This window comes from Doryrhamphus excisus, chromosome 14, assembly GCF_030265055.1.
Source record: "Doryrhamphus excisus isolate RoL2022-K1 chromosome 14, RoL_Dexc_1.0, whole genome shotgun sequence".
Classification (NCBI taxonomy): domain Eukaryota; kingdom Metazoa; phylum Chordata; class Actinopteri; order Syngnathiformes; family Syngnathidae; genus Doryrhamphus; species Doryrhamphus excisus.
The window spans coordinates 7,936,890-7,950,610 of NC_080479.1; the positions used below are offsets into that span (position 1 = coordinate 7,936,890).

The 13,721-nt window shown below is 43.7% G+C and overlaps 4 protein-coding genes across 5 annotated transcripts; all 4 read left to right on the forward strand.

Annotated features, from left to right (window-relative positions):
• The first annotated feature begins 292 nt into the window (after nt 1–292).
• Nucleotides 293–3,761, forward strand: si:ch211-191i18.2 (uncharacterized protein LOC564095 homolog). Its single transcript, XM_058047264.1, has 4 exons — nt 293–365; nt 934–1,008; nt 1,099–1,277; nt 3,484–3,761. The coding sequence occupies exons 1-4, from the start codon at nt 317–319 to the stop codon at nt 3,532–3,534; spliced, it is 354 nt and encodes a 117-aa protein (XP_057903247.1). The 5' UTR covers nt 293–316; the 3' UTR covers nt 3,535–3,761.
• Nucleotides 3,762–4,554: 793 nt separating this feature from the next.
• Nucleotides 4,555–6,491, forward strand: cart4 (cocaine- and amphetamine-regulated transcript 4). The gene is made up of 4 exons (XM_058047212.1): nt 4,555–4,632; nt 4,695–4,855; nt 6,138–6,221; nt 6,327–6,491. Exons 1-4 carry the CDS (start codon nt 4,563–4,565, stop codon nt 6,432–6,434), a joined length of 423 nt encoding a protein of 140 aa, XP_057903195.1. The 5' UTR covers nt 4,555–4,562; the 3' UTR covers nt 6,435–6,491.
• Nucleotides 6,492–7,778: 1,287 nt separating this feature from the next.
• On the forward strand, nt 7,779–9,195 carry LOC131101895 (gastrula zinc finger protein XlCGF8.2DB-like). 2 transcript variants are annotated; one of them, XM_058047296.1, is made up of 2 exons: nt 7,779–7,895; nt 8,240–9,195. In XM_058047296.1, exons 1-2 carry the CDS (start codon nt 7,856–7,858, stop codon nt 9,187–9,189), a joined length of 990 nt encoding a protein of 329 aa, XP_057903279.1. In that variant the 5' UTR covers nt 7,779–7,855; the 3' UTR covers nt 9,190–9,195. The 2 variants fall into 2 exon arrangements, with proteins under 2 accessions (XP_057903279.1, XP_057903280.1); XM_058047297.1 differs by having other exon boundaries at nt 7,781–7,895; nt 8,243–9,195.
• A 2,065-nt stretch (nt 9,196–11,260) lies between these two features.
• LOC131101897 (gastrula zinc finger protein XlCGF7.1-like) lies at nt 11,261–13,671 on the forward strand. The gene is made up of 2 exons (XM_058047298.1): nt 11,261–11,352; nt 12,373–13,671. The coding sequence occupies exons 1-2, from the start codon at nt 11,292–11,294 to the stop codon at nt 13,257–13,259; spliced, it is 948 nt and encodes a 315-aa protein (XP_057903281.1). The 5' UTR covers nt 11,261–11,291; the 3' UTR covers nt 13,260–13,671.
• The last annotated feature ends 50 nt before the right edge of the window (nt 13,672–13,721 follow it).

A 13,721-nucleotide genomic window follows, 5' to 3' on the forward strand; every position in this document is an offset into this window, starting at 1 on the left:
TTAAAATAAGTGGACGCAGCCTAAGTCAGGCTGATGTCCAGCAGGGGGCCAGTCAGAAGAGGGGGGGGGTGGACCTGAGGGTACCTTTACAGGGACTCGTGCACATGAGTATGTCCTCCTGCTGGTTTTTGTCTCTGTGGACGTCTTCTGGCAAACGGGTAGCAAACTTGGCAGGAAAAGCACAGCAACAGAACCCCCCCCTTCACACACACACACACACGATGACCCCCCCCCCGTCGTGCCACTCCCCTTTTCTCTTCTCTACTTTTCTTCTTTTCGGACGTCTTCAGTGAAGACGCTCACAGGTCTGTGCAACATGTCGGCACTCACGCTCTTCATCATCATCATCATTATCATGGCGGCTGGTGAGTGTGCATGTGTGTGTTGTCAGGGCGAAAGTAACTTAAAGACACACACACTCTCTTGGCGGGGTGTGTGTGTGTGTGTGTGTATCAGCTGTCAATCATGTCATCCTTCACATTGGTGTGACATGAAGCTGATTGATTGGCAGCTGATGACCTTCTATAAATAATCAATATTCCTTTGTGTGCGTGTCATCACATTGTCATCTTGAGTGTAACACACGCTGTGTCAGACATGACCAATCAAACGTAGAACACTGTGTGTTATTATGAACTTTTGGATGCTTCAAAGGCCGTCGGCATGCGTTACTCCAGTGCATCTTGACATTCCGTTGAATTCTCACCTCCCTGCGCTGCCATTGGCTGGCTGACTGACAGGTGGTGATGTCATCGTGTGTTTTGACTTGAATAGAAGCTTCATCAGTTTTATTTAGCTGCTGACTAAGCCTTAATACTTCAGTAATGTGTGTGTGTGTTGATGTTTTAGTAACCTTTTTGCTCATCCATCTTATCTGCTGGTCTCCATAGCAACGGTCTGGTGTTTGGTGTGTGTGTGTGTGTGTGTGTACAGGCAGTGAGGCCGAGGTGACATCGTTGCCAGACTACGATTACGACTACAACTCTACCTTTGGTTATACCTTCTACAGTCAGTACACTCTAGCGCACACGTTACGATTTACTGAGTCAGCACTTTGATTATCTGTGTGTGTGTGTGTGTGTGTGTGTGTGTGTGAAGGTAACACAAGCAGCGAGGACCTGGAGAAGTTCCTGAAGAACACCAGCGACTTCCTGGACTCGCAGGAGGACTGGCAAGACCACGAGGAGGAATCCACCGTGACTACAGCAACTGAGCCATACAAGACGCTGGGAGGCGGGGTCATCATCTACAACGCCGCGTCCTTGTGTGTGTGTCTGGTGAGAACGACCTTTATGTCGTCGAACTACGTGTTCATGCTAACGATGTGTTCAGGCTTACATTTTAAATGTGTTATGCTAACATGCCAAATATGCTAAAATCTGCTCATGCTAACATACAACATCCCAACATGATAAACATATCCGGATTAGGTAAATAAAATATATTCATTCCAACATGCTATATGTGTTCATGCTAACATTCCAAATATTTGTATGCTAACAGGCTATAAATGTGTTCATGTGAACATGCTAAAGTCTGCTCATGCCAGCATACAAAATGCTAATTATGCCCATGCTAATTGGTGAATACAGGATGTTCATTCCACAAGCTTTGTGTTCATGCAAATGTGCTAAGTACTGACATGCTAAAAGTGCTCATGCTAAATCCCAACATGCTAAATTTAGTCATGCTTATTTGCTAAATGTGTTCAGGCCAACATACTAAATGTATTCATGCTAACATGCTAAATGCTAATGCTCTCACTTGCTAAATATATTGATGCTAACATTGAAAACATGTTCATGCTAACATGCTAAATGCTGACATTCTAAAAGTGCTCATGCTAAATGCCAACATGCTAAATGCATTTATGCTAACATGTTAAATTCTCACTTGCTAAATAATGTTCATGCTAACATTGTAAAATTGTAAAATATGTTCATGCTAATGTGCTAAATGTGTTTGTTTTAGCATGCAATGCTCACATGCTAAATATGCATGCTAACATGCTTAATATATTCACACCAACAGGCTAAATGTGTTCATGCCAACATACTAAATGTATTCATGCTAACATGCTAAATGCTGACATTCTCAAAGTGATAATGCTAAATGCCTGTATGCTAAATGTGTTCATGCTTATATATTCACATTGACAGGCTTAATGTGTTATGCTAACATGTTAAATTCTCACTTGCTAAATAATGTTCATGCTAATGTGCTAAATGTGTTTGTTTTAGCATGCAATGCTCACATGCTAAATATGCATGCTAACATGCTTACTATATTCACACCAACAGGCTAAATGTGTTCATGCCAACATACTAAATGTATTCATGCTAACATGCTAACATTCTAAAAGTGCTCATGCTAAATGCCAGTATGCTAAATGTGTTCATGCTTACATGGTTAATATAGTCACATTGACAGGCTTAATGTGTTCATGCTAAATGTGTTTATTCTAACATGTTAAATTCTCACTTGCTAAATAATGTTCATGCTAACTTTCAAAATGTAAAATATGCTCATGCTAATGTGCTAAATGTGTTTGTGCTAGCATGCTCACATGCTAATGATGTTCATGCTACATGTGACGTGCGAAGTAAGGTGCGCTGTTGTTGCACGGTTGCTGTTACTCAGTGGGTGTGGGTGCCTAGTTCCAGGTCCACTGAAGGATGTCCGATCAGAACAAACCAACTGTCACTTCTTTAACTTTCACACGATCAACACACTCGCTCATCACAGCAGGTGGAAGTTTCAATATGTGGGTGTGGTTCTGCAATTATACAAATGCAAATAGACAGGTGCTGTATAGCTAGTCGCAATTGACATCAAATATCAAAATGACAAAGCACAGCATTCGACATATGTTAATTCAAAATGACTGTTAGCATAAGAGCTAACAGCTAACAGTCAAGGCAAACATACATGCCAAGCTCTAGGGTGCATTATACGGCTTATACTGCCATCTAGTGGTGGAAAGGGTAAATAGCGGCACGACTTGAACTCTTCTAATCAAGGGTGCATATTACGGAAGCCCCGCCTTTCAGGAATTATTCAAACAAATTGACGCCAACAATAAAAGGTACTGCCAAATATGACATATACACATGAATACATCCACCACTGAACTGGAAACATGCCTCGTACATAACAAATGACTATGTATGATGCAATCTGTAACATGACACCAGGTCATATGACTGGGTCGTATGTGTAATTGTACATATGCCCCCCCCCAAGTTATGACTCACGATTTCGATGGAGGCACACCTTAAATCCACCAACTTGAATCAAGGAGGGAGCGTCCACTTCTCTGGATAGCAGCTGTCAACTGCGTGATGAGGGGGCGGAGCTTAACTTGATTGCTGGTTGAAACGTAGTCCGTGTGAATGAATTGGAACCGGAAGTGTCCTTATACGGTCTCCAACCAATTTAGTCCTCTTAAAGTGATGGTCTTTTTTTATGACTTCCTGTGTGCAGGACGTGATGCTGATGTTTGCGGTGATCGTGCAGCTGCACCACTCGCTGTGAGACGAGCATCCAGGGGTCAGGGGTCATGAGCTGGAGCTGCAGTGTTTGCATGTGTCCAGCAGGGGACGCTGTTATCTCCTTGACAAATTAGAGCTGATTTAAGCATGTAAATAAAAGCACACAGGTCATCAAGAGTGAAAGATATTGTGTGTTTGTGTTGTCATGGAAACACACACACGCGACTGTCATAGTCACATGTTTGAAATTTGAAATGTTTATTTTCTTAAAAAGACTAAATGAGACATTAAAGACAATATGGACACTTTGACACACTGTGGTTGTTTTGTACGCACGTCAAGTCTAATGATCTGCGTGGGTCACAGGCCATCCTTTAATTGTCTTGTGTTGACTAACACACACACACACTCACACACACACACACACACACACACTCTGCCAGTGTTGATGTGTAGCGAGACACAGAGGGGCGCTGTGTGTGTGTGTGTGTGGCCTCAGGCTTGCTGTTTATTTTGGTGCGTTGATGAGAACGTTCTACAAGTGAACACGACGTCCACGTAGACCATCTGGGGTGTCGTGGACGAGGCCAGAACAGGAAGTCTTCAGGTGGCCTCAAAGACGACAACTTTTGTTTTTAAAAAAATGTTATTACTGAATATTTTGACCGAGTCTCATTTTTCTTGTGGAGGTCAAACGCCACATCCTCCTTTCAGGTCCTGCATAATGTACAGCCGTGTGACGTCGTCCTCGACCTCCACAAAGTCTTTCTTCTTTCCGTCTTATGCATGTCCCAGTATTCATCTCCTTTGGTCAAAGCTAACTGTCGCTGCTGGAAAGACGAAGACGTTTCAAAAAGTTGAAAAAGAAGTGATTGGCTACTGTGACACACACACACACACACACACACACACACACACACACACACACAGTGTTGGACCTGTGACCCCGTGCAGCATGTAAACACCTGTTGAATATTAATGAAAGACCAGCATCATCATCCATCAAGGGATGCATGTGACTTCTTGAAAACGTGACGAATGACGGCGGCGGGAGGCGAGAGCAGCTCATAAATGCGACGGAGGGGGGACCCGTGCCAGCAGCACTTGAGAGTAGAAGAAGAAGAAGACGCCAAACGAGAAGGTGCACCAGAAGATGTCTGACGTGTCTTATACCTCCGATTATTCTTTCTTCTTTTCTTTCAGCACATCTTGACGTTCTGGTGATGGAGAGCGTGCGAGCGGTTTTCTTCCTGTCCGTTTGTCTGTCCACGCTGGCGTCTTTCTGTCAGGGTCAAAGGTCGGTCGACGCTCAGGTTCCGGCCGCGCCCGATGAACCCATCCTGGGACTGGCCAACGTGGACCTGGTGAGTCAACTCTCTGAGTAGAGCTAGGGTGCCCAAAGTGCGGCATTTTAATCAAATAAAAATAAATATTATTATTAATAAGATATTTCTCACCTGTAAAACAAAGCTACCACATATTGTCCTACTTTGGATTGCTTTTAGCATCTTTAATATACAAGATGTGGCAGTCCTTTTGAATGTGGCGACAATGTTTAAGTAAACTCCAAAAAATGAAGTCTCTGTAGGAAACATTTTAGGGTGCTTGTCATTTGATTTATGATCATGATCTTGTGATAAATTCACCTCTGTATGATGTACTAGCAATAATTCCAAAAACCCACCATGGAGAAGAATAGGAGCCATTTAATACATGGCTATCAGGATACACCAGATGTTGTTCGTTATCCCACTTGCCTCCAGGTGGGGGTGCTGTTCTGCCGTTCTGCCGCCCCTGCTGTTTTTTCGTGTCAGTCAACCAAGTGTTTTCTGTTTCTTTAAAGGTAAACCTCCGTATAAGATAAACTATACACAATAATATACAATAATTTTCGTCAAAATACGTTCCGATAGGATCATCTGATAATACTGCACCAGCGTGACCATCCCAGGCTGTGTGGCTTCCCCAAAATGGCAGCGTGTCCGGTAAACTAGCTAATTTCCGAAAGTTATTTTTTCCCCCATGAAAGCTAATTTTAAAGCTGTTTAAAACGAGTTACGATTTGATGGGGTGTAGAATGTTGAAATTGAACTGTTCTTGCTATGTTTCTTCAACGAATGTATTTTTTAAAAAGCTGGAAAAACAACCCTCAAATCGCTATGAATTGACGTATTTGTCACAATAGCAATGCAGTCACTCCTGCCACCAGGCGGGGGCGCTGTTCTGCCTGTGCAAGTTGATTGAATGGTAATACTGCATATAAACTATACAACAGAAATAGTACTTCAGTTCAATTCACAATACATTTGTGGTACTAAAGCACAAAAAAGGAATACATTTACCATGAACAATGTAGCATATACAATATGTAACCGCATCATTTGACTTGAAACACAAGGTGCTTCTTATGGGCTTTCGACGACTGAAATGTTCCTGAATGACATTAATTATTTAAAGTAATGATTTCAGGTAATTGTTGCGAGAACTGCAGGTTTTAAAACGAATCGATGACAAGTCATGAGGTCAACGAAGCGATGAGGGAAAGATTTTAAACAGCAGCAGCTAATGAAGGCAACAAATAACCAACTGTCACCTTGTCATCGCCTCACAACTTGTGTGTGTGTGTGTGTGTGTGTGTGTGTGCAGGCGGAGGCGCTGCAGGCTTTCATGGACGAGGCTGAAAGTAGAGTTGGCCTCTCGGTGGAAAAGAAGGCCAGCGTCATCCCTCGGGTGAGGATGTGACAGCTGTCAATCAAGTGTTGCGTTTTTCTCAAAACACAATTTTATTGTTTTGGCTGATCTGTGTGGTAAAAGAAGCGCATTTGTGTGTCCCAGTGTGACGTCGGCGAGCGTTGCGCAATGAAACACGGACCCCGAATCGGCCGACTGTGCGACTGTCTGCGAGGGACGGCGTGCAACACCTTCTTCCTGCGCTGCTACTGAAGGCCGGCTAATGTTCTGTCGACACACCGTGAATAAAAACATATTGCTACACTTTGACCCCGTGTGACCTCACATGTTTCACACCCTCGCTGTCTTTTGTCAAATGAACATTTTTCCTGACTTTCACTTTCATTGTAAGCCATCAAGTCGCTCATGCGTTGAATAAAAGCTAAAGTAGTCCAGTATGTCTTACTTGTCGTTCATTCGCCAATCACCTTCAGACAATTCCGTAAGTCACGACTAATCTAGCACCGCCCCTTCAGGTACCCTACCTCACAGCTTGGTCGCCCAATGAGACTGTACCAAAAAAGGTCACAAGTTGCGTCCTGTCGGGCGGCTTAAGGAGTATCTTTGCTAATCGTACGATCGTCCAATCAGAGACGAGCGCGGTGACGTGGGTGTGATGCACGGAAGCTTCTTTTCATTTCTCAATTTCTAATGCAGGATGCTTATCAGCGGGATGACATTTATTCCTCAGATAAGAGCTTCTAACAACACACATCTATTAGCTGTGTAGCATGAAAGGACATCGTGGCCTTTTCACACCAAGACACCGCTGTCTGTGTGTGTTTGTGTGTGTGTGTGTGTGTGTGTGCGGCGTAAAGAAAAAAAAGTAATGACAAATAAAGGATGCCCTTTGTGTATCCTTGTATTAAAATACAAGCATGAATGTATTAAATATCAATGTCTCCTGACCAAGACAGACATTACAAATTCCTTATGTAAAACATAAGTATAGTGGCTATTTGTCCTTCAAAAATAAACTTAACTTAAACTATAATCAAAAGGCCACTGATGCACCACAGGTTGTGTTTTACACAGGCAAAAGAGTCATTGTCCAAACAATCTTGTTCCGTTTCTTCGTATTTCCTTTTATTACCAAGCAAGCAAACAAAAAAGGAACATAGACCTTGTCTCCTGTTTCCTCTCTTGCTCTGGTACAAAAACCGTAGGCCCACCCGTAGGCATGCTGGTCCTGTGAGCACTGCCTACCTAAATATATTGCAGGTTCCCAGGGTGTTATCCAATGAAATAAACTAACTACTAATTAACCCCAACAAAATATGATAGATAAACAAATAAATAACTAACAAGAAAATATTATCAAGTAATCCAAACAAAACAACAACAACAAAAAATAAATCAACAGATATTAGAAACCTAGGAACACACTACTAAATAGTGTAATACTATTAATACTAAATATAAATAAGATTATAACACACTATATTACAACTACTATACTAAATTGTACATATAAACGCCATTCTTAGGTATATATATTCCTGGATATAACGCTATTATAGCGTCGCTGTTGTTTTATTGTGAAACATCACACCGGACGTGAGACCGTATTGCTTCCGTAAATAGTCTCGTCGTAATTCGACCGCCATTCGTAGTAACGACGCAATTCTGCGTAAATGATGGACCAGCACACTGACACGAAAGCGGTGATCGAAGGTTTGTGATATGTGTACTTTATAAATATGTTTTACCAACAAAGTTGAGACATTGCTTGGCTAAAGCTAGCTAAACGTTCAGACAGACTGTTAGCCGCGGCTAGCTCCTGCGAGGGTCCAATTGCTGCACAACCTTTTTCGTCTTGCGTCTTTTTTTTGTTTGAGTCCCCCTTCACTAGGGTTGCCAACTCCGGAAAAAATAAATACGGAACCTGTTCAGAATCGAATGCTATTTGTTTTTACACACAGAGGGCGTCCTTTCCTGGTTGATTATTCCAAATCAAAAACACTTCCTGTTTACTTCCTGTATATTGAAATTTTGCCTGTTTGTTTCGGTGCTCCCAGCAGATGTCCTCAAAGTGGTCGTCGTCAAAGAGGAGGAGCCAGAGCCTGCCGACGTCAAAGAGGAAGAGGAGGAGGCCGACATCAGCAAGTTCCATGTGAAGAGCGAGGAAGAGGATGACGAGCAAGCCGAGTGGTCATCACAGCTTCATCACAGAGACGAGGAGACCAGTCACCCAGAAGGAGATTACATCTTCGCTCCGCTGTCAGACTGTGAAGACACAACGTCACGTTCCACTGACACGGACGACAGCGACCACGCTGAAGACGCCCTAAAGTCGAATAAACACTCAAAAGGCGTCCGCAACAAACACTTTCCATGTTCTCAATGCGACAAGAGCTTTGTCCATGAGAGGAATCTAAAAACTCACATGAGGATCCACACGGGAGAAAAACCTTTCAGCTGCTCAATATGCGGCAAAACTTTCAGCCAGAGTGCAAATTTAGTTGTTCACTCTCGCATTCACACCGGAGAGAAACCCTTTTCCTGCTCGCTTTGTGGCGGACGCTTCTCCCAAAAGGGACATTTACTAAGACACAAAGCAACACACACTGGAGACAAGACGTCTTTCTGTTCGCTTTGCAACTCTGCTTTCTATCATCGCTCGGCGTTCATTGAGCACATGAGGACGCATAGCGGCGAAAAAACATTTTCCTGCTCGGTCTGCCCCAAAAGATTCTCCAGAAGGGGCAATTTGATGACACACATGAGAACTCACACCGGCGAGAAACCCTTCTCTTGCATGGTTTGTGCCAAACGCTTCTCTCAAAAGGGACATTTGATGACGCACACAAGGACACACTCGGGTGGGAAACCTTTTTCCTGCTCGCTTTGTGCGAGGAGGTTCTCCCAGAAAGGACACATGATGTCACACATGAGGACGCACCGCAGAAACAACATGTTGATGCTCCAAGATGCGCAGATGAGACTCATGAGAACGCACTCAGATTAAAATTCATTGTGATTAAAGATTTTTAATCATTTGCAAAAGTTGCAAGACACATCTTTTTTGTGTTGTCATGTTTAATGTGTTTATTGCACGTTCTAATCCAAGACGAGAGCAGAGAAATGTAATACATACCTTTAACGTTGATGAATATGTTCATAACAAGGGTCCTCACAAGGGTCGCGGGGGGGGGGGGGGGGGGGGGTGCTGGAGCCTATTCCAGCTGTCTTCGGGGTACACCCTGGACTGGTGGCCAACCAATCACAGGGCACATATAGACAAACAACCATTCACACTCACATTCATACCTATGGACAATTTGGAGTGGCCAATTAACCTAGCATGTTTTTGGAATGTGGGAGGAAACCGGAGTACCCGGAGAAAACCCACGCATGCACGGGGAGAACATGCAAACTCCACACAGAGATGGCCGAGGGTGGAATTGAATCCGTGTTTACTCGCTGTGAGGTCTGCGCTCTAACCACACGACCGCCGTGCAGCCCCAAAAGTAGTCAACAAACGGCAAATATACAATAAAATATCACTTTTTTGCAGGAATTTGCCTTCCTCTGCGTCACATCTGCCCTTCATCGGAACAATGAAGCTTCGGGTTGCGCAGGGGTGTCAAACGACAGCTGGATAAGTGGAGATGTTGCGGGGAGCATCCCTCATGACGGAAAAAGGCCCTTGTCTGTGTGGTGATGTCTTCAACAGGACAAGGCTGCACTTGACAGAGAGGAATAAGCTCCCTCTTTTGGACCATCCTGCATGATCCCTCATCCAAATCCAATGGAGAACATTTGGGGATGGAAGTTCACAACAGGGCTGCACGGCGGTCGAGTGGTTAGTGTGCAGACCTCACAACTAGGAGACCCGAGTTCAATGCCATGCATGCACGGGGAGAACATGCAAACTCCACACATGGAATCGAACCCTGGTCTCCTAGCTGCGAGGTCTGCGCGCTAACCACTCGATCGCCGTGCCGCCCCAAGTATTTTTTTTAAGGTTTATTAGTGACCAGAGAATAAGCCAATGTAGGACTTAAACGTCACCACTAGAGGGCTGTAATGTAACACTATCCATGGATCAGTCGTAAAAAAAATAACCCGGAAGTCATCAAAACGTCGCGTTTGAGAAGAGCGCGTAAAATATTATAACTCGTGTTTAAAGTCCAAATACTGAGAGAAACTGAAAATGAATGCTAGCAATATTCATATTCTACTGCCATTGACTGGAAGAAGAAGAAAAGTCCGTCTTGTTCTGAAATGCAATTGGTGGCATTTGGTGATACACTTTAGTCATGGCTCAGCATTGGTTCAACACACACAAGGGGGGTCACTGGAGAAAAACCTTTTTGTTGCTCGGTCTGCAACACGAGCTTCTATCAGCGCTCACCGCTGGTGGAGCACATGAGAAAAACCTTACTCGTGCTCGGCTTGTACTGAGAGGATCCCTCAAATTTGAGGACGGAGTCAGGAGAAAAACCTTCACTGTGCTCCCGGCGTGAGAACTCTTTTTGTGAAAACAGTCCAAAAAGTTTTGACATGGCGTCACACACGAGGACACACTCGGGAGGAAAACCTTTTCCCTGCTGGTTTTGTGCTAAAACATTCACATTGGTGTTACACTACACTCGACACGACACACTGGTGGCGAAGTGTGTGTGTTGAATCAGGGCAAAAAACATCATGACAACCTTCGACCTCCATTGTCTTTTGTGCTACATTATACTGGTTAATGTGAATCAACCTCCTTCTGTGTGCAATGTCAATTAAAACATCTTAAGATGATTAGGAAACCTTAAATGTATTATTGTTGGGAATGTAAAACTGTCATCTAACAAACATCCACACAGGAAGACAAGACCAATTAAAACAGAGGAAGCATTTCCCGGCATTTTTTTTTCAAAACAAAATCTTCTTCATTCACAGTTTGAGAGTACTTTGTCAGTTTTATAAATTTATTACAAATATCAAGACATTATTTTCGCAAAAAAAGTCCAGGAGCCGTCTAGCGTTCAACACTCATTTTATTTTGAAAGGTCGGCCTGAGAACTTTTACTTCCCGTGGAAGTCACGTCAATCTGCCAAATCGGCAGCACGAGCACAATGGAGACGGAACAACGCCGGCATTTATTTTCTTACTCCGATCACAAGTTGACAACTGAAGGTTTGTTACGTTACGTTTGCACTACCGGCTCGTTGAAGGAACTCGACGCTAAGCTAAAGCTAGCTAAACATTCCGGCTGACTATTAGCGGCAGCTAGCTTCCGTCTTGTTGTAGCTCTAGCTTTTAAACACACATTGGTTTTCATTCATCGTATGTACTTTTTCCTGGGGTGCAACTGACGATAAAGTGTCAAAGTAAGTTTTGGAAATCTACGTGTCTGATTTGTGGACGGATTGCTAAATGACGCTGTCACCATTCCACAGTTGGATAAATAAAGTCTGCTTTTCGTGACATATAACAATCTACGGTGGCCGGTAGGGGCAGACGCGCACTAACGACCGACACAGAAAACCATCAACACCATTTAAGAGAGGACATTCTGCAGGTTCTAAAAGCAATATTAACACAAAATGCTGCAAATCGATATTAATGCTCTAAAAACAAAATCGATTCTCAAATCAATATACAGTAAACCTCGGATATATTGGATTCAATTGTTCCCACTGGTTTTGTCCAATATAATCGAAATCCGTTATATGCGTATACCGGAAAATGTCCGTTTTACGCATATATCGGATTTATATCCGGTATATGCGTAAATCGGATTTTATCCGTTATAAAAAGGCACTTCCTTGACTATGTTTCCAATGTACCTGGACGCGCAGGCAACGCTGCAAACGCTGCAAATGACGTCGTATAGCGGCCTGTCACGATTCGGCGAATCAGAGCGCCACGATGCGGCCATCCGATATATGCGAGGGAAATTTCATGGAAATGCATTGGAACGGGACTGGAGATTTTGTCCGAAATAGGCGAAATCCGTTATAAAAAATCCGATATATGCAATGAATTTTTATTGGAAATGCATTACAGAAAAATCGGTTCTTTTTTATCTGTCCGTTGTGAGCGAATTTCCGATATATCCGAGTCCGATATATCCGAGGTTTACTGTATTTTATTTTTTATACTTTACTAAATTGATGTACGTATATAATGAGCATACGTCTGTGTGTGTGTTAGTTTTACCTGCAGATGTGAGGAAGGTAATCGTTGGTGAAGACCAGCAGCAGGAGTGGAGCCCCGGGGTGGAGCAGGAGGAGCCCCAGCCCCCCCACATGAACCAGGAAGAGGCTGACGTCAGAGATCTCCGCGTGAAGAGTGAAGAAGATGACGAGGAGCAAGGTGTGTGGTCACAGCTTCATCCCGGTGAAGAGAAAAGCGAGGAGGAGCAGGAGGGGACGCTAAGACGCCGCGGCGCTCGAGCGTTAGAGGATGCTCCTGTGGGAGGAAAACCTTTTTCCTGCTCACTTTGTGGCAAAAGCTTCTCTCGCAAAGGACACCTGATAACTCACACAAGAACGCACTCTGGAGAGAAAACCTTTACTTGCGCCGTCTGCGGCAGAAACTTCTCCGATAAAAGCAACATGATGACGCATACGAGGACGCACTCTGAGGAAAAACCTTTCACTTGCTCTGTTTGCGGCAAAGGATTCTCGGTCAAAAGATATTTGGTGTCCCACATGAGGACGCACACGGGAGAGAAACCTTATTCCTGCTCGGTGTGCAACGCAGATTTTAGCTACCGCATGTCGTTGGTGCTGCACATGAGAACGCACACCGGAGAGAAACCTTTCTCTTGCTCGGTTTGTGCAAAACGTTTCTGCCAGAAGGGACAGCTAAGAGCGCACATGAGGACGCACACGGGAGAGAAACCCTTTTCTTGCTCGCTCTGCGGTGAGCTGTTCTCTCAGAAAGGACACATGATGTCCCACGCCAGGACACACTCGGGAGAAAAACCCTTTTCTTGCTCCTTTTGTGGGAAGGCTTTCTCTGATAAGAGAAACATGACGATACACATGAGAAGACACGCCGATGAGAAGTGTGTGATGGAGGTCGATAACATTTGACTTTTATTGACAGCAACATGATGCTGACAGCAGAGATCATCGGGAAACAACTTCACCAACGTCAACGTCACACATCTTCATCTATCCAGTAGATTTCCCCCGAAGCACTTCATGTCGTTTGATCCTTAATAAAGTCCTTAAAATCTGACAAATGAACACATCCACATTTTTTGTATTCTTTTGTTAGCTTATTTATATTTTTACATTGGAAAATGCTACTAAGTTGTATCCAACCTCACACATCAATCCTAAACCTGCCCCTATTCACAGCAACTGCGATTTATTTCTGTAAAAAGAACACTGCCTGTACGCCGGGCCCCTTTTATTTTGAAAAGTGGGCGGCGCTGCTAGGCTTCATCCCGAAGGATTTGCTTCAGGAACTAACGTGACGATATCCTAGTCTTGTTTCAAAATAAACTACACTGCTGTCACTTTTCGAATGTTTGATCGCTTTTACCCTTT

Excerpts from the sequence above, each read along its gene's own strand:
- si:ch211-191i18.2 (XM_058047264.1), top strand. The coding sequence starts at position 317 with ATGTCGGCACTCACGCTCTTCATCATCATCATCATTATCATGGCGGCT. Across the intron at positions 366-933 it reads CATCATTATCATGGCGGCTG|GCAGTGAGGCCGAGGTGACA; the intron begins GTGAGTGTGCAT and ends GTGTGTGTACAG. Across the intron at positions 1,009-1,098 it reads CTTTGGTTATACCTTCTACA|GTAACACAAGCAGCGAGGAC; the intron begins GTCAGTACACTC and ends GTGTGTGTGAAG.
- cart4 (XM_058047212.1), top strand. The coding sequence starts at position 4,563 with ATGCGACGGAGGGGGGACCCGTGCCAGCAGCACTTGAGAGTAGAAGAA. Across the intron at positions 4,856-6,137 it reads GACTGGCCAACGTGGACCTG|GCGGAGGCGCTGCAGGCTTT; the intron begins GTGAGTCAACTC and ends GTGTGTGTGCAG. Across the intron at positions 6,222-6,326 it reads AGGCCAGCGTCATCCCTCGG|TGTGACGTCGGCGAGCGTTG; the intron begins GTGAGGATGTGA and ends TGTGTGTCCCAG.
- LOC131101895 (XM_058047296.1), top strand. The coding sequence starts at position 7,856 with ATGATGGACCAGCACACTGACACGAAAGCGGTGATCGAAG. Across the intron at positions 7,896-8,239 it reads CACGAAAGCGGTGATCGAAG|CAGATGTCCTCAAAGTGGTC; the intron begins GTTTGTGATATG and ends CGGTGCTCCCAG.
- LOC131101897 (XM_058047298.1), top strand. The coding sequence starts at position 11,292 with ATGGAGACGGAACAACGCCGGCATTTATTTTCTTACTCCGATCACAAG. Across the intron at positions 11,353-12,372 it reads TCACAAGTTGACAACTGAAG|TTTTACCTGCAGATGTGAGG; the intron begins GTTTGTTACGTT and ends TGTGTGTGTTAG.